Source organism: Phodopus roborovskii, unplaced genomic scaffold (assembly GCF_943737965.1).
Source record: "Phodopus roborovskii unplaced genomic scaffold, PHOROB, whole genome shotgun sequence".
Taxonomy (NCBI): Eukaryota; Metazoa; Chordata; class Mammalia; order Rodentia; family Cricetidae; genus Phodopus; species Phodopus roborovskii.
Window position 1 is genome coordinate 26,489,864 of NW_026126525.1, and position 18,787 is coordinate 26,508,650.

Genomic DNA, 18,787 nt, shown 5'->3' on the forward strand with positions numbered 1-18,787 from the left:
CGTTCAGTATTTCATGCAAATTTTACTAAAATGCTCAGCATTGCAAGGTAGGGGTTGGATTATGACAATCATAGAGAACAATTTTCCATCAAAACTGGATACCAAGGTACCAAAATGGTGGGACAGAGAAAGATACTCACATTTCCTTTAACCACGTAATTCGAATCATTCCTGATGTCTCTGGCTAGACCAAAGTCACAAATCTTTGTGATCCGACCGTGAGTGAGAAGGATGTTCCTGGCTGCCAAGTCTCTGTGAATACACTATTGGGGTAGAAAGGAAAATGACAGCCATTCACTTCAGCTCTCAAAGAGGAAACTATTTTAATACTACAATGCTGTTTACATTAAAAAAAAAAAGAAAAACTTTTTTTTAAAGCATTTAGTACACTAAAAATAAAAAGTATGTGGCGGACGATATTCATATTCTGTGTTTCACACGATCAAGACTCTAATTACTATAATTGCTTCCCACCCCAATTCTAATAAACATCTTTCTCCAATTGCTTCCCTCCCCAATTCTAATAAACGTCTCTCTCCCCCATGACTGCTTTCATTCATAGGAAAATGCATTATAAATAGTCAAATTGCATTTCTAAACTGAAAATTCATTTCATATGCATCTCTTTGAATGTCTTCTCCTACAGAAACATTTCACAGTTTCAACTTGACATCTCCCAAGGACACAAAGTAGGAGGTCTTCATTTCAGCCCATCTCTTAGTTTGGTAGTTGTCTGGAAATGTCATTAGAGTAGTCGCTGTGACCTTACTCATGGGTGATTCCTTTCTACTGAGGGATACATCTTCTAGAATCATGTTCCTTCCTTCTCTTCCCACTGCCATCCTTTTCTTAACTGTTTATGTTCTCTCCGACATCTTACTGTCTGATACTCTATATGTACAGTCTGTGGGGTTCACCTCATAGGAGCCCAGCTATGTGCCCCAGTAACAATGGGGCACAATCCTGACTCTGAATTTGCTGATGAAACCATTATCGCTCTATTTTCTAGAAGCATATCCCACATCTGAAAGCCAAAGTTTGAAATGAATTCACTGCACGTAAAAGAATATTCATGGAAGCTCATTTAGACAGGTTTGCACTTTCAAGCTTATAAATTAGAGCAGGAATTCCAAAGAGACAGCAGTTGGAACGAGAAGAAACGAAATTCCCTCTGCTTTTGGTAACCACACTTCAAAATGACACTTTGCATTCTAACTATGACTTATGAAACATTAAAAGAAAAAAAAAAGAAGAAGAAAAAGAACTTTGTGCCTCTTGCAAGACTCAGGGCCACTCACATTCTTGGAGGCGAGGAACGCCATGCCCTTGGCCACCTGATAGGAGAAGCTCAACAAATCTTCCAGGTCCAGAGCCAGCTCATCATCCTCCATGATGGCAGGAGTCACGTCTCTTTCTATATACGAGTCTATTAGGAAGACAGGGGTTTCTTAGCAATAAAAACCTTAGAGGTAAGGAGAAGACAGAAGCAGTCACAGTACCAGAGGCTAGTAGTGAATGCACAAAGAGAACCCCTGGGCCAATCACCTCCTCAGGGAGGAAGAAAGGTGGACGCTGAATCACAAAGCCCCCCAGCCCCTCTCCCTGAGTGAGAAGATGAAAAATAAGGAACATGGTTTGATTGCAGTCCCTGCATGCTGGGTTGTTCCTACCAATTCTTGCAGATCTCCTTTTGTCTGTCTTGGTTGGTACAACATAGGAAACTCCAGGCTTCATGTCCATGTACTCATTGGCGCTGTCACTGCTGAAGAGAGAAAACACCTAAGTCACAACTAAACAGAACTAGAAAGGGGACATAGCACTGGCAATGACAAGTCAGGCTACAGTTCTCACCCGCTATGTCATATAGTAGACTGGTTTTTATATCAAGAAAAGTAATGCAACCATTGAATGAAGGGTTTCAAACTAGCTTCTGGGAGAGATGAGTATTTACCATTCAACATTAAGGTCTGATTTACCATTCACACATAAGCTCCAGTCCTCAGGAGGGCCATTTTTGTGAGGATCAAGTTCGAGCAATCCTACCTCCAGCTATAGTATATTTAATGGGGACTAAAGAGCCAAAAACTGTTACCTCGCATTACTTCAGACTCTAAATTAGCCCTTACTCAGACAAGTGGGAAGTTAACAAGGCACTTCCAAGACATGCGAGGCGGGAGATGGTTAAGCGTACAGTGGCTGAGGGAAGGAGGTTTTAAAAACCAAGTTTGGTTCAGATAAACACCAATAATTTGGATGGTTTTCTAGACCATCTGGACCTCTTGAATCTGCAACATTTGGCTGGAGGCTCTTCAAGATTTCTAGTACTTCCTGCCTCTGATTAGCATAGAAACACCATGACAACAACCTCCTTCAGAGCGTGCTGGTGGCTCCAAACCCATATGGGATCCCAAAGCACAAAGAACATCACACAGGACAGAACAATTCAAGCCATTATCTCAGAAAGTTAAAAAACACATGCAGGGCCCAGGCTCCAGTCTCAAGGCAAAGTTGCTCCTGCCCCTTTATGAAGAGTCTGTGTTCAAGAAAAACTAACAAAAGTTGGGTTTTATGGCATTTTACTATCACATCAGAGGACTCAAGTTTACAAGTACCAAACAAGGTTTTGTTTGGTACTTTAGTGGCAAGAAAAGGCAGGATCTCCTTAAAAGTTTGGCATTAAGACTTCAGAGTACAAAATCCTGCCATCTAAAAACAAAGTACAGTTACTAAAGAATTTCACTATTTCAGTTTCTGGTGCTAGGATTCTAACCCAGGACTTAGAATAAACATGAAACGAGGTAAAAATCTATTACACAACTGCAGCGATATAAAATATGAGGGTTAGGGAGCGAATATGATTTCCACTGGGCCTGGTGGATCTTGGAAAGCTTTTTCCATGGTGGATCTCAACCACATTTCAGAAGAAAGGAGACACAAGTTACGGCAGAGATTTCTATTTTGTTTGTACATCAAACTAGCTTTTCTCCAAGGAACTTGAAGCTGCACATACATCGTTCTTTGCATCATCATCCTTCAAGACCAATGCCAAAGAGGTGTGGAATTCAAACATTGTTCTTTAATAGTGATGCCTTTATAACACAACAAAGTGAAGGGCCATGGCAGGGGCACAAAGACAGTGCCAATGACAAGAAGCATACAGAAATATGCTCAGTGTTCTTAGCCATTCTGTTCAGTCCCCAGGACTCAACTATGACCTCATGACAGCTTTTACCCTCTTCACTATAAATAATTCCACTATGACGATGCCTACAGGCCCAATCTCAGCAGCACAAATGGAAACTCAAGACTGGAGCCACAGTAAAAGGAAACAGGTAGAAAACACATTTGGTTCCGCAGAACCAAGGCTTAGGGAAGAACAGAAACACACATTAAAAGGGATTAGTAACTATCTCAATTTGAATCTTCAAGGGCACTATCTGAACTTTTAAAATAGTGAATCACATTTAAATAATTTAATAATCTGATTTCACACCTCAGAGTACCTCAGTTCATTTCTTTAAAGAATCAGCCTTGATTGCAAACCCTTATGACCCCACAAAACTGCCTGTCAACAGCTGACTATTTATGCAAATCAGCCTTACCAGGAAGTCCCCTTTGAATGCAGGAGGTTCTTATAAAGTGCAGCCTCTGCCTGATCTTCTTGCTTTGAGAAAATAAATGAATCACGCTTTCTTCTCAAAAAATTCAAGAGATCACCATAGCAACAATATTCTGTAATGACCAGGGTGGGCCCTATGAGGATATAATAAAATGTTAGGAAGACACAAGATACACTATAGATAATCCTGCCTCCTGTAGAAATACCCAAGGGTGACGGCGGCTATTAACATTCTGCTTCAGTTGCTAAGCCTTCTTAGTCCCAACATGATTCTATCTATTAACATCACTTATCCAAAAAAAAAAAAAAAAAAAAAAAAGGGCATCATTATGTTGAGTGAAATAAAACAAGCAAGCCCCTTTCTACCTAGATGTCTAAGTGACGTGAACATTAGGAGCCAGGAGTGACTGCTGGCTTTGTGGTCACAAGTGACTGCGCTTTCAAAGGTTCTACCATGATCAAGCTTCCTACAGGGACCCTTTGATGCACTTCTGTGTTCCGCAGGTTTCTGTGTCCTTGCTGTAATGTTATTATGAAAAAGCCCGGTAGGGAAGTAACCACATGGAACAGTCAGCTAAGCCCAGGCTGGAAGGTGGGCGAAGAACCTGAAACGACCCGTTTTGCTGACATTACTAGTTGAAAAGAGAGCTGGTGCTCTGAATGTTTAAAAGCACAGTTCCAAGTTAACAGGCAACTAATTACTGTGGGTAGAAACTGCCTCATGAACAATTCATGGCCTGATGAAGCATCAGTTATGGGGGCTGTTTTGAGACACTGTCTAAACCTGTGAACTGTCTCGTGGCTCTCTCTCGATAGACAGCAGCAACAGCTCACTCTACACACCTTTGTTCCTTTTCAACAAAATGCCTCCTGCAAACATCAGGACACCCTCAATGGGAATACTGACTAAGGGGTTCAAATTGGAAGCTTCTTCTTTAGTGGAAGTGAAAAGCTTGTTCTATCTGGTGTACATTTCAGAAGTAGAAGGCTTAGGGCTACTTTCTGTTATAGAAGGCAAATGAACATTAACTCCTGAGTGACTAATTATGACCCAGCAATATCTAAAACTTTAAGATCAGAAAAGCCTTCTGGGTGAGCTGAGCCAACAGAGAGCCCATGATGATGTAACATCCATAAGAGTAAATTGCATATATCCTGACTATCCCCACCCCCACCCCATCCCCCTGCAACCCTTGGGATGGTACAACCAAAAGCTATATCCCTGTACCTGTTTAAGGGGGAGGGTATTATAATTAAATACAAGTGCGATGTATAATGAGCAAAGGAGGGTGTGAGCGGCTCTACACAAAGAAACATGCTGCATGTTCTCACATTTGTGGGAGTTAAAATGCTGATCTGCAGAGAACTGGATAGAGGTCCTTAAGAGATGGGAGGCTGAGTAATGGGCACCAAAACACAGTTGTGGGGAGTAATCCCAATGCTCTACAACACAGCATGGCAACTATAGCCTGCATCTCAAAACAACAAGAGGACAGGAATCTGAAGGGCCCCAACACACAGAAATAACTTTTTACCCACATTCTTAGCAACACGGAGAAACACAAAACAACAAAATGCTAGGGGAAAAGTTTCCCAGACTGCTTATAATAAAACAGTGTCCAAATCATATTTTGATAGCCTGACAGACAGCAACAGGTGCTGTGAACACAAGACTCACCTCCCACAGTGCACGCTCCAAGGAGATTCACGATATTCATGTGATTGCCCAGGTAGCTCAGAACCTTCAGTTCCGACATGAGAGCCTCTCTTTCAGTTAAATGGGCACTTGCTAAAATGGAAAACAATGTATCTTAGCAATAAAAAGAAAAGAAAAACAAACCCATGAAGCAAACTGACGGTGGGGGCAGGGAGTGGATGCTCTGGACACTTACGTTTGAGCATCTTCACCGCGACTGTCATGGCAGCATCTGACTTAATCAAGCCATATGCAGTGGCCTCAACAACCTTCCCGAAGGCGCCGGCACCCAATGTCTTCCCTTTAGAAAGGAGGACAAGGTCAGTGGGAGGACCCGGTGGACAACTGTGAAGGTTCCAAAGTCAACAAGGCAATGAAGGCGACTGTGTCCGGAGACACTTCACTCTAGCCTTCTTTTTGCTAACCCAGCCCCAGCCAACTCCTGTACCGTCTGACAGAAAGCACTTCTTGTTTCAGGTGAAACAAGACAAAGGAAGCCACTGTAGGTTCCTTAAAATCATTGCCACACACACACACACACACACACACACACACACAAAGCTATGTGGAAAGCCCCAGCTTCATACTGACCAAAACTCAGCCTGTTTCTGGGAAACTCCCATTTGTGATCATAAGGAAGTTGTGTCGGGTCTATGTAAACATAATTGTTTCCATTTATCTCCTCGACAACCTTCCATTGTACTTCATACATGGGTTTCTGGAGGAGAAAGGGAAAGACATGTCACCGTTTAACAATCAATGCCTGTATCGCTGTAGATCTGGGGGGAGAGAGAGCAAATCAACCATCACCTGTAAATATTTGTAGGCGAGAACCATCACAATAATGCCCATCATGCCAGCTGTGATCACAAAACCAATGAGCAGTGGTGTGAACAGGGTGTGGGGCTGGATTTGCTCTGCAAGGGAAGAGAATTGCAATTGTGAGCCACTGGCAGGACAACAGCCTGGCCACCACCACCACCTGTCCCAAACTGAACCACTTCTCTCATGGCGCATGCGGGGAGCACATCTTACTCTTGGTGTTGAAGCACATCATCCCTTCCTCTCTTTCTTTCCTTCTTTATTATTATTGTTGTTGTTATTATCATTACTTATTATTATTATTATTATTATTATTATTATTATTATTATTATTATATGTGCAAGGGATGGGACCTGGATAAGGGCTCTGACACTGTATCACACTCACATTCCCAACCTCACTAGGTGCATGCACATCTCCAAAGATGTGAGTTAAAACCAGGTTACAAAGAAAATGAACTTTCTGTAGCACACACAATGTTATGCTGTTTCAATGAAAAACAGCATCTGAATGGACTTCCTTTCTGGGTGCTCTGTGTTTTCTTCTTCCTGCTCTCTCATGCTTTCTAAACATTCTACACTGCACATAAATGTCTCAGAGAGGAAAGGCATTTGCGAAGCATCCCTTTCATTGCTCTGTCTGGGAAAAGTAACAATACAGAGAGCAATGTTAGGATTCTGCCTCTCCTTATCCAAAGACTGAGGACATGCAGTCCTATGGCCATGAGACCGATGGCCAATGCTGGACACCACAGAAACTGGGCACTAAAAGAAAACTCAGGCTCCCAGTCTCCTTGTCTCATCTGTGGCCATTCATCAGATGTGCCTTCAAGGGTCATGTGGCCTGCTAGTCACTTAGGAAGCACAACCTAAACAACTGGCTGAACAAGGAGTGTAGCTCACATAAGGCCAGCTATACAGCATGCACATGATCTGTACAATTCTGACAGTGCAGATGGGCAAGCATGTGTACACACACACATTGGGGGAAAACTATTAGCTGACAAGATCAGATAAAGGAATACTGTTAATATTTTGACACAGATATTTAACAAAATGCAACTCATCCTAAAATCACAAATAGAATTTATTTATTTTTAATTTATGTTTCTCAAAACAGGGTTTTTCTGTGTAACCCTGGCTGTCCTGGAACTCGTTCTGTAGAGCAGGCTGACCTCAAATTCATACACATCCATCGGCCTCTGCCTCCCACGTGCTGGGCTTAAAGGTTGTGCGCCACCACATCCAGTGCATTTAAACTTTTAAAAGTGTCCTAACTATACTTGTGCAGGAGGAAGGTTCCCCTACTCAACTATAACTGCATATATCTAACCTGTTGAGAAACTCATACAAAGAGAACAGCAAAGCAAAACGGTTAAGATTACATTGGTAAAAGCATAACTTCATCAGCAGACTAGTATGGATGGAATGAGAGTCTGAGTTTGATGACAGCACAGTGCGATGTAGACATTACCAGAAATGATATGGCCAATATTGGAATGGAGTTAAGGTCATGGTAGGATACACAAAGCCTAAATATCCCCTTAAATTGGATCAAAAGGAAATATACCTTTGTTGTTACCTTTAAATGCAAAGTTAAAGAAGGCGGAACTCTTGCCCACATCGTTGTAGGCCTTACACTCCACTGTGCCATTGTGCCTGAAGACACTGGAGTCTATGGAACTCTGAACCACCAGTTTCCCAAATGGTGACACAGAAGCATTCTGGATCTGTACATCCACTGGTGGGACGGGAACAGTACACCTACAACAGGAGAACAACAGTGTGGGTTTACACCAGGAAACCAAACTTTATCTGGCACACTTGTACAACTAGAAACTCAGACTTAATAAAAACTTCCTTTCCCAGCCATCAGGCCAGGGTGATCCTATGAGTGAGGAAAGTACTGTGGGGAACCAGCAAGAGGGAGTGATGGAGTAAGAGGCTGGACATGGATCTGTGTCCTGACTCCAAGTGCCTGACCTGGTGACTTTTGCCAGGTTCCATCAACTCTCCACCGTTAGGTTTCTGTGGTCATACCATCTCAAGCGTGGCTGAAAGGAATGGATTCAAATGGCTGCTGGCATCAAACCCCACCGTACCATAGGCTCTTAGAAACAAATCTGGAAAGGGTGTGTGATGGCTGAAAATAAATTATGTAGAAGAGGAAATTGCAGGAAATCAACAAGCATGAAAACAAGAAAGACTCAAAAAGCGTGGTCCAGAGATAGGAGCACATCCCATGTGTGCGATAACTACTCTGGCTGCAAGGATCTTCAGGAAACAGTCTCTGAACACCTCTTTTCCATTGCCCTTTAAACACCTACACATGCCAATTGCTCATCTTACCTGCTATCTCTCTCCACCCTCTAGAATTCAGAAACACCAAGGCAGAAATATGGGTACAGCCCAGCATGGTGTATGCTAAACTAGCGTTTGGCACACAATTGGCTTCCATGTAAACATTTTGCTGAGCACAAGATACCTACTCAGGCCATGTCATGGAAGGCACAACATTCAGAGGTTTTATCCACGCCCCCCTAAACAAAACATTCTGGTGAAACCCACACCAAAACAAGCCAACACGACTAATCCTAACATTTTGTCATAAAACATCCTCAGTAAAAAACAAAATTTCCACCGCCGTTCTGACTATTCATGAGGCCAAACTAAGCTTTTGAAGCTGGAGTATAATACAGTGTTTGATGTGTAAAAATGGCACCTTGACCCCATTTTCATCTTCAGGTAATTCGAGAGGACAATTTAAGGCTTAAGTGTGGACCATGAGGGGAAGCCACACAATGGCAGATGTTCCTTGTTTCAGGGGCTGGGCACCTAGTCAAGGAGAAATGCTTTTCCAAACCCACTGCTCACAAACGCCATATGTATGTTGTAATTGTGCGATCATTACTTTTTGGTTACTTGGCAATTAACTTCTGAGGTAATTTTTTTTCATGATAACTGCAGCCACATTTCCCACACACATTACCTCCTGTGTATAGAATGGAAATCTAATTACTCTGTCCTGGGAAATTGCTTTATCTACCTGGAGGCTAGAAATTGCATGATAAACCCAAAAAGATAACTACCAAAATAGAGAAGGCATTCAGTAATCATTTTTCAGCAAACAAAATTAATGTCGACCAGGAAAAATATAGCCATTATCCCTTCTTAAAAAGCCACAAAGATATAGGAGGAAAAGAAATTATCAAAACGCAGCTTTTTATTCTAAAAAATAAATAGTAAGTCTGAAAACACATTTGAAATGCAACTGAATTATAGCCCTTCCCTTCTGAATTTTAAGCAGTACCAAAAATAATCCTCTCACCTTTGCTCTGTCCCTGCACAGAAATACCAATCTATTATGGGTTCCGGGAATCCCGCTGCCACACACTGGAGCATGCCATTCACGAGCCTGTCAGACGTCAGGATTTCTGGCTTTGCTACAGGAAGAGAAATTGTCATGTCAGTCTGCTAAATAACCCCAATAATTATTTCCGTTCTTTCTTATCCCATCCCTAGAACCTTCTAGAGGCCACTGAGGACCCTTACTTGCTGCTCACCCAAACCAGGAATGGGAGACATCCAAAGGTGACTAGAGGGCTCAGTGGGTATTCTGTGCAGGCCTGTATGGACCCTCCCCATCCACCTGAAAACATAGGGATCCTGAGGAACTCTACATAGCACAGGCTGCCAAGACCAACCTGGCTGGTTTCTGCTTCAGGTCAAAAATCAGTATTCTCAACTTAGACTCTTTGACAATAGGAGTTCAAGTCACTCTACCTGCCCAGACACTGTCATGTTAAATTATGGGCACTGGAATGGATAAAATCAGTAGTTGTTACAGAAAAATAGAAGCTATATTTTCCTTTTAGGAAGTGCGAGAGATGGTGCTGATGAGAGTTGGATTGCTATACTTACAGGAAAGCTAAAACTCGATAGTCTGACAGTCTGAGCACCTAAACCTTTATGTCACACAAAACTTGGACAGAACACAGGAAGAAGAAATCAGCCCCAGAGTTTTGTTCATACATATTACGTACAGCCTGAGTGTAATCAGCAAAAACATAAATTATACCAGCAGGAAGACTAATTTGACAGTCCTGGGTAACTACAATAATCAATTGATATTCAACAACTTCAAATTCTTGAAATTATTTCTCAAGTAAAAGGAAAATGAACTTGTACTGCATGGTTCTAATGGCAATATACTCAAAGGCTTCTGGCTCTTAGAGGGTGCAATCAGTTAACAGTGAGCATCATTCAGGTAGAGATGGTCACCTGCATCACTGGAGACATCCCCAGGCCATGAGAACCAACAAGGCAGGGGCATGGTGGACAATCCAGACCAAGCTTCTGAATTCCTCTCTTAACTCTATTTCTTCATTTATAGAAAGGGAAGAACGGTGACCATCTTGCAGGATGTTGGGTAAACGTGACAAGAGCATGCAAAGAATTAAGAATGGAGGCTGTTGAGATGTCCCAACAAGTAAAGAAGATTGCCACCAATCCTAACTATCTCAGTTTGGTTCCTGGGACCCACACAGTAGAAGAAAAGAACTACTCCTACTCTCTGCCCTTTGACCTCCATGTGCGTGTTATGGTATTCACACGGTCTTACTTTCACAAGCATGGTGTGGCACATGGCACACACTGCCGCCATTCTAAACACACATATGTAACAGTAATAAACATCTTTTAAAGAACCAAGAATGACTCACAGATGTGTAATGATGCATTTACTATTATTATTATTATATCAATTATATTATTATATCAATATTATTATGGTTGTTTTCTATTGGAATACTATGCTCCCCAATTAAGCAAGTTGGCTACAGATTAAGTGGACAATATTTACCATCCTTCTCTTCCTTTAATAAAAGCTCTGAAAATTGCTACTTTAAGACAGTGTGACTGTGTGTGTGTGTGTGTGCGCGCGCACGCACATGCGCGAGCACTTTAACTGGAAGCACTGGAATTGCAACATCAATTTCACGTGAGCTAATAAGAGCAATTGATGAGAGACAGAAAGATTGACGGGTCAGAAGCTGAAGGACTTCATTTCCCCAAAGGCAATAGCAATGTTGAATGACATCTCTGAGAGCCACCGCTCAGCACCCTACCTCCTCGGAGGCAAAATGGGTTGGCAGGGACTTGTGTCCACATGCATGACACACCCACCTGTCACTCAACCTGTTCCTGCTGATGGCAGGCCATTTGGCAAGCACCACAAAAAGAGCCACTACCCTCCAAAGCCATCCTCAAGGTAGAAGCACCCTTGAGAATTTGGATCTAATGCCAGCTTTCACAAATAGAGCAAGAAGACAAACCATTGTCTTGCGAAAGCATCCATCTGGCAAATTTCATTTAATTATCACAGGCAACTGTGGGATTGGGCTGAAAAGTAGGACATGAAACAATAGTGGAGACTGTAAGAGCCATACGGTAGGTCTCTCTGAACTCAGCTCAAGAACTCACAGCCTCTTCTAAGGAAACCCAACTTCTCCCAAGCCAAGTTGGTTGTCTATCCCTGATCCTGGGGCCCTGAAGAGCACCTGACTTTGCTTTTCAATCTCATGCTTTGCCTCCTCTTGATGGCAAGAGCTTCATGTTAGACTAATGGTGTAGGTCGGTGGCAACAGACACCCAATAAGACCTGGTGAACGAATGAGACCTCCCAAGGGAACTAGTGTTCAATGCCATAAGGAGGTAACTGGGTGACTAGTCTGGCTTTCCTGACCAGGAGACCTAGTCCCCTTATTCTCAAGACAGAGAAGCACAAGACAGGAAATCTACATGCATGCCTAGACCCATGGAATTTAAAGACAGAACAAAACCTGACACTAACAAGTGAGTCGGGAAGTCCACAAAGACATTGGTAGAGATGAGTGGGATTCAAGCACCTCAAGTTCATTGGCTGGCCCTCCTTCTTTTGTCGCTGGCCCTTGCTTAGGTCCATCATGTCCTAAGATGGGCTTTTCTTGGGCTGGCACAATAGAGAAAGAATTCCTCAATGCTGAAAGGGTGCCCTATGGCATTAATAATGCTGACCGCTGGCTAGCAGGCTTATGGATTGTTTCTACTTACTCTTTAATCCTTTTTCATCATACAGTGAGCATGGAGCAAAAACAAATGTATAAACCTTTTAATTACAAAGCTGGACAGCTCAAACATGCATCATCAATTATTCATTTCAGTGACAAGTGTCCTCTAAGATCCAAGCCTTCTAGCGTGGCACCTGGTAGCAGGTACATAATGGCTGGCCCAGGCTAGAGATGTTGTGGTCTGGCTGGCCTACTTGCTCCTGTATTGGTTAACTGAGTAGGGTTTTTTGGTTGTTGTTGCTTTTTGAAAGCTACTATCCCAGATGGGTCATTACCTGAGGCTAGCTGAATTGCTTTTGTCCTGTTGAGTGAACCTCAGAGGACCCCCAAACCTTAGATATGCATTTGACTTTCTGAGAGAAGACTCCTGCACCAAAACCCAGTTTCTGTAAACTAAAGATCTGACCCAGCGTTTTATGTGGTTTTGTTGTTTTGGGATTTTTTTTTTTTTTTTACAAACAAAGTACCTTAAAGGAACTCAAGGAAGCTGGAATTAGAAGGGTCCAGAGAACTGTCCCCATGTGCCACAGTTCAGAATCACTAACCCTTACAGTGCACGTGGGGACCTATGAGTGAGCATCTCCTACAATTTTGTTCTCTTACTTAATCTTGGTCCCAGCCTTGTCCTTAATACTGGTGGTGTGAGACCTCATTCTGAAAAGGCTAAGTCACACTGGTCCAGCGTGGGCTGTCCATGACAGGTTGTATTAGGAAAATGTTTAATGCATAAAGAATGAGCTAGGTAGAACTGATTCGTAAAATGAAAATCTGAGCTTATCTGCATTTTATAAGTGGCTCAATGCACCATGTATGGCATTAAATATGCATTTCACTACTAAAGATACATAACTCTGCACTTCTCCAGGTTAAGTCAGAGCTGTGGTTTCTTAGACATTCTGAAAGTAGGATATCAAATGACACATTCCCTAATTCCTCCCAAGTTGGGGTTTTTGATAAGCCTAAGAAGTTACATGTTTCCTGTGCAGATTTTTTTTTTAATAGCCTTTTCCATTTGAAAAGCACCATAGGCTTAAACCATCCGGCATCCCCAAACAACAATGATCAGCTTATAGGCAGACATTTGTTAATGTAATGTGAGAATTTGTTGCTTATGCAATTAAAATCTTAAACACTGATTTACCCTGCAGATTGGTAATTTTGAAAAATATTCTTCTCACCACCATCAGGCCCATGTGGAAAGCAAGAACAAAATTAATTTTAAGAAAGTGGTACATATAACAAGAGCAGCAAGCACTGGGAGGCTCCAGGCACACAGAAGGATGCTGGGGAGACCTGCCTTCCATTCATCTGCAGGGAAGTGGTTCTGAGTAGAGTTCCCTGGCCCTGCCCACCTTAACCAGCCCCCATGCTCAATACAATCTGCCTATACTCTATAATCAGCCAGAGAGGGGGCAGACCAAACTGGGAAGTGGTCAGAAGGATGGGTTTCTGTTTTGGTAACTCTGGGTTTGCTGGGGCAGAATGGTGTTGCGGTGGTCATTTTTAATAATCTGTCCCCATTCTAGTTGGGTCTAGATAGAAGCTACATTCCTGTCATAACATTATTATTATAATGAGAGGAAATGTAAACCAGCTCAAACAGTGGTATAAGATAACTGTAGCTGATTTTTAAAAATAAGTTAAAAGAACAGATAATTTGGAAATATATTGAATTTTGTCCCTTCTTAAAGATATCTAAAAGTGGCAAATGAGTATTTTGGCTTGGTCTCATCTAGCCCAGGCAGGCTTCAAACTCTCTGTGTAGCCAAGGATGACCTTGAACTTTTAATCATCCTGCCTCTACCTTCAGAGTGCTGGAATTATAGGGGTACACCACCATCCTCATTTATGTTGAGGATCAAACCCAGAGCACTTTCATGCATGCTAAACAAGCTCTATAACCTGATCTACAGACCCCACCAGCCCCAAAATAGGCATTTAAAAAAAAGAAATTTGTCCAATAAACAAAAACAAAAGCTTCAACCATAGTCTCCTATACCCATATATTTTAAACACCCATTTTAACCAAAAAAAAAAAATGCTACTTTAATGAAGTGGTATCCTCAACTAGATTATGAGTTTTATTCTAAACTCTTCTGGCCTTTTTAACTACTTAAAAATTTTTTTCTTAATCCATTGGCTGCTCAAACACAGTGGCCATGCATGTTGTTTTCTGAATCCCTGTTCTAAAAAGCCATCAGAAAGAGCCCCTAGGAACTAGGGAGATGGCTTAGTGGGGGAAATGTGATGACTAGAGTTGGGACCACCAGCACCCACCTATCATCTCAGTACTTGGAAGCCAAGGCAGGGCTTGATGGTTACCTAGGCTAGCTGAATCAGCAAGCTCAAGGCTCAAGTGAGAGGCCATGCTTTAATAAATAAGTGTTCAACCTCTGCCTTCTTCACCTACTTGTCCACCTGCATGTGCAAACACCCGGGAACAAGCAAACACACATGTGTGATGCCTCATATACAATTCAAACAAACATAAAAGCCCTCCTAGTTTCAAGATGGAATCCCCAAATAATGTCTCTACTTGGAGAAAGCCTGTTTAATTCAGACTCATTAAGCTCAATTCATGGACCCCCAGTAGTCCAGATGTGAGCCGGGGACCCGAACACCCGTCTTAGAGCTATGCAGGCTGTCGAGATGAACAGGCACAGGTTGAAATGTCATTTTTCTACTCTGCAAAGTAGGTAATTCATTTTGCCACATAATTCAGAAGATATTGACATAATGCCCACAGAAAAATTATGTACCTATTCTTGGATTAATTTAAATTCCCACTGAATTAGAGGCCACCCTGCATACATTTATAAATGAACAAGGCTAATTTGATGTAAAAAAACACACCTGGCTCAAATGAAAAAGAAATTTCCACACAGCAGAAGGTCCACAATATGAAAGGACTACTCATGCTGCTGTCGCAAAGAGTCAGGGGCAGCATCATCAAAGTTTACAGTCACACACTGAACCCATTTCTTTGCTTTCCCACCATTTAATTAAAAAAAAAAAAAAAAAATGGTTGAACCACAGGAACCATGTAAGTAAGTAACTCAGGGCCAGGAAGGTAGGTGACTGACTGCATTCTCTAAGAGGTTGGCATTCACATAGACACTCCCATTAGTGTCACACCCCCCCCCACCTCCCCAAGACCAATTATCTTATGAGATATGAAAGAAAGTAATGATGATAACATTAGAGCCCAGAACCATGTTTAGCAGTGCATCATCTACTGCTGTCTTGTTTCAGAGTAAAAGAGATTCAAAGTTCTACGTTAATGGCTCGTTTCCATATTTATTTCCCTCCAGTTTCAACATCTACAGCCATCCTAGTATCTAGAGATTCTCATTCTCTGAAGAGATTTTACAGTGTTAAATCAAGGGGCCAGTAGGATGGCTCAGTGGGTAAAGGCACATGCCTCCAAGCCTGACAACCTGAGTTCCAATCCCAAGAATCCACGTGGTGAAAGAACAGAGAGAGCTGGCTCCCTTAAATTGTCCTCTGACCTCTACATTCACACTGTGGCATGGATGATGTGTGTGAGTGCATGGGCACAATGAAAAAACAGTTGTTTTTTAAAAAAAAAAAAAAATGTCATGTCAAAATAATGCTCCGATTCAATAAAAACAGATGCAAGTATTGACAGATCTCAAATCCATGGTCGAAGTCTCCAAAAAGATTAATGTGAAAAGACCGGCAACTATTTTTACATAGATTAACTACCACACTAAAGACGACCTGAGAGTTAGTCCTTAATTTAGAATGGCCCTGAGAACTGACAGTGTGTGGAAGACGCAAGAGCATGAAACATAATGACAGATGGCGACTTCATAACTTCCAGGCACTTGGGCAAGGTCACTCATTCAAGATTAAACAAGACGATTATAAACTCCTGACAGGTTCCTTTTAAAACTCAGTCACATCATTTTAGAACTGTCTTACTCTATAATGTCTCAAAATTGTATCAGACGTGGGCTTAAAGGAATTAGGAAAGATCTGTACAAAGAGATACCAAAGGCAGGCTATGGAAGAATATTTTATGACTTGAAAACATATTCTCAGTACATCTGTACTCAATACTAAAAAGCAAGGAAAAGAAATAACACACCCTCATTTTTGTTAAGATTGATGTATTTTATTTCATACATATGACTTCAGTAAATAGAATTCCTTCATGGAAGTCCTTATTATTTACTTGCTTCTTGGAGTTGTGGGGCCTCCACTGTGATTGGAATGGAGTTGATGCCTGGAACTTGGCTTGCCTTTTTCCTCAAGGACAGACTCTAAGCCCCCAAACTGAGCTGTCCCTGAAGGCAGGGACTTCCTGTTCTCACACTGGTAAAGGACCCTGAGAGTCTAGCCAGGTGGGCGAGCCAGATGGCTGGCAGGTGGTCTGGAGTGGTCTACATGGCTGGCTTGACAGGTCCTCCTTCATTGCTGGCAAATGGCCTTGTCATGAGATTTACATGCATGCTGTCCTACATTGTAGTTGAATATGTCTTCTTATGGATTTAAATTCAAGTTTTTCTTACCTCAAAAGTTAGGTTTGGTGAACCCAGAAAATGTATCAAGAAGCAAAAATGAAAACCAAATCTTATGTTTACCATTTAAGAATCTATTTGCTATAGACCACTCTATTTACTGTTTCAGAGTCCCAGCTATTGACTCCAGGACCAAGCCTCATAGCAATACTAAAAGGCAACAGCCTTTTAAAACAAAACCCCACAGAAAAATGCATGGGTCGGACACACACTTGTTTGGAAAAATCTTACACCCCTACCCTTTTTAATAGCAAACAGGGGTGCTGGAGTATAACTCAGGCAGGGGGCATGCAGAAGCTTAGGCTTCAATCCCAGTATCCCAAATCAACCAGTGATGAGGAGGAAGAGGAAGACAGAAGTAGACTCTAAGTGGCTAAGGGGTGGGAGGCCATCTCCGGTTATGGAAAGGGTTCTCCTAGCTTTGTTCTCATTGCTCCACAAGGGACTTATTTAAGGACAGACTTGCTCCAAGCCCCTAAAAGTTGAGCAGTCCTCAATGGCAGGCAGCCATTCCTGTTTCCAGACTGGTAGAAGACCCTGCGATTCCAGCCAGGTGGACAACCCAGATGGCTGGCAGGTGGTCTGAAACCATCTATATGGCTGGCTTGATAGGTCCACCTTTGTTGTTGGCAAACGGGCTCCCCGTGTGATTTACTCTCAGGCTGTCCTACATGTAACTGCTTCTACCTAGTGAGGCTCTAGCCATCTGTAACCAGGTTTGTCTATTGATAACCCAAAATACATCAAAAGCAGTCTGGACTTTGCAAATGTGGTCAAAGGGTAACTTTCTCATCAGGAAGCTTCATTACGGGTGATTTATCACTTTGGCTGATTTTGGTATACTGCGGGGTCTATAAATAACCATGAGTGCCGAGCAGGATGTTAATTATTTGATGCAGTGATTTAGAAATAATCTATTATTGAGCATTTTCTTAAATTGTTTCTGGTGCCCTGTTAGCTCCCTTCCATAAATGGCGTGAGGCTGCTGGGGGCACTGAGAGTCAGTGTGGTGGGGTTCAGCCATCACTGTGGACTCCAGTCTAGCTTAACACAAGTCGGGCTCTCTAGAAGCATCCTGAGGAAGGGGAACCCTTGCTGTGCCTCTACCCGTGGACTTCAGCAGCCCTCCTCCATGGCTGAGGTCTGTCACTGAAGATGGAGAAAGAGCTATCCATGACCCTTATATACTAAATATTTAGCTATCAGAGAATGTCTGAAATTTTAAGACAGTTCAGAGGCCCAAAAGATAATAAACATTATAGCAAGAGTGTTTTCTCCAATAACTATATGAATAACTCCAGGATTTGCAGGGATATTTGAGGTTAAAAATAAAAAAAAAATTATGACAAGATTTGCTTTGCTGATTGCCTTTTGGAATCCACTAGAAAGTCTGGCCTTTATTCAAAAAATACTCAAAAGCCAAGTTAAGTTAGTTCAATTTACTGTATGCATCTGGCCTTTCATTTTCTTTCACCTGGCCACACCCAAGTGTCTGACCTGTGTGGTAATCTTGGCCAGAGGCTCCCTCCCGATAAGCAATGCACGCTGCCCACACATCTGGCCAACCGAATTTTTCCCAGCACTTAGAGGATTATGGGAAAGAGCAGTGTCTAATGGAGAAAGTACTTCGGAGTAAAGTTTGGAGTTTTTATAATTATATGCTCTTCCCTCCATTTTCATTTGCAAGGGAAATGCATCATCATTTTCCCCAAAGGGCATCAAATGTTTCAGAACTATGAATTTGACTTCTATATACACCTCGGGTAAGCACTCCTAAGAGGAATTATAATAATGCAAATTCAATGGGGGTGTGGTTTTGTTTTGTTTTATGAAAACTCCAAGTCTCCTCCATAAGGGATTAGACCCCTATCCCCCCCACACTAACTATACTGAAATCTACATGAGAAAATTTCAGAATAAGTGGACTTTTCAAGAAGTTAGGCCACTACAAATCAAGGACTTGCATTAGCATTTCTTAGCACTGAATCTTGTAAGCAAT

At 42.1% G+C, this 18,787-nt stretch overlaps 1 protein-coding gene across 4 annotated transcripts in view; it reads right to left on the reverse strand.

Annotated features, from left to right (window-relative positions):
* The window catches only part of Kit (KIT proto-oncogene, receptor tyrosine kinase), a 75,914-nt gene that overhangs the window by 6,615 nt on the left and 50,512 nt on the right, over positions 1-18,787 (reverse strand). Inside the window, exons 8-17 of one of the 4 annotated variants that reach the window (XM_051198518.1) lie at positions 9,466-9,580; positions 7,720-7,901; positions 6,126-6,232; positions 5,907-6,033; positions 5,512-5,616; positions 5,298-5,408; positions 3,603-3,753; positions 1,671-1,759; positions 1,299-1,426; positions 141-263 (exon numbers count right to left, since the gene is read on the reverse strand). In XM_051198518.1, coding sequence (XP_051054475.1) covers positions 141-263; positions 1,299-1,426; positions 1,671-1,759; positions 3,603-3,753; positions 5,298-5,408; positions 5,512-5,616; positions 5,907-6,033; positions 6,126-6,232; positions 7,720-7,901; positions 9,466-9,580 — 1,238 coding nt within the window. Of the gene's footprint in view, positions 1-140; positions 264-1,298; positions 1,427-1,670; positions 1,763-3,602; positions 3,754-5,297; positions 5,409-5,511; positions 5,617-5,906; positions 6,034-6,125; positions 6,233-7,707; positions 7,902-9,465; positions 9,581-18,787 lie in introns of all 4 variants that reach the window. The other 3 variants (XM_051198517.1, XM_051198516.1, XM_051198515.1) reach the window with 3 other exon arrangements.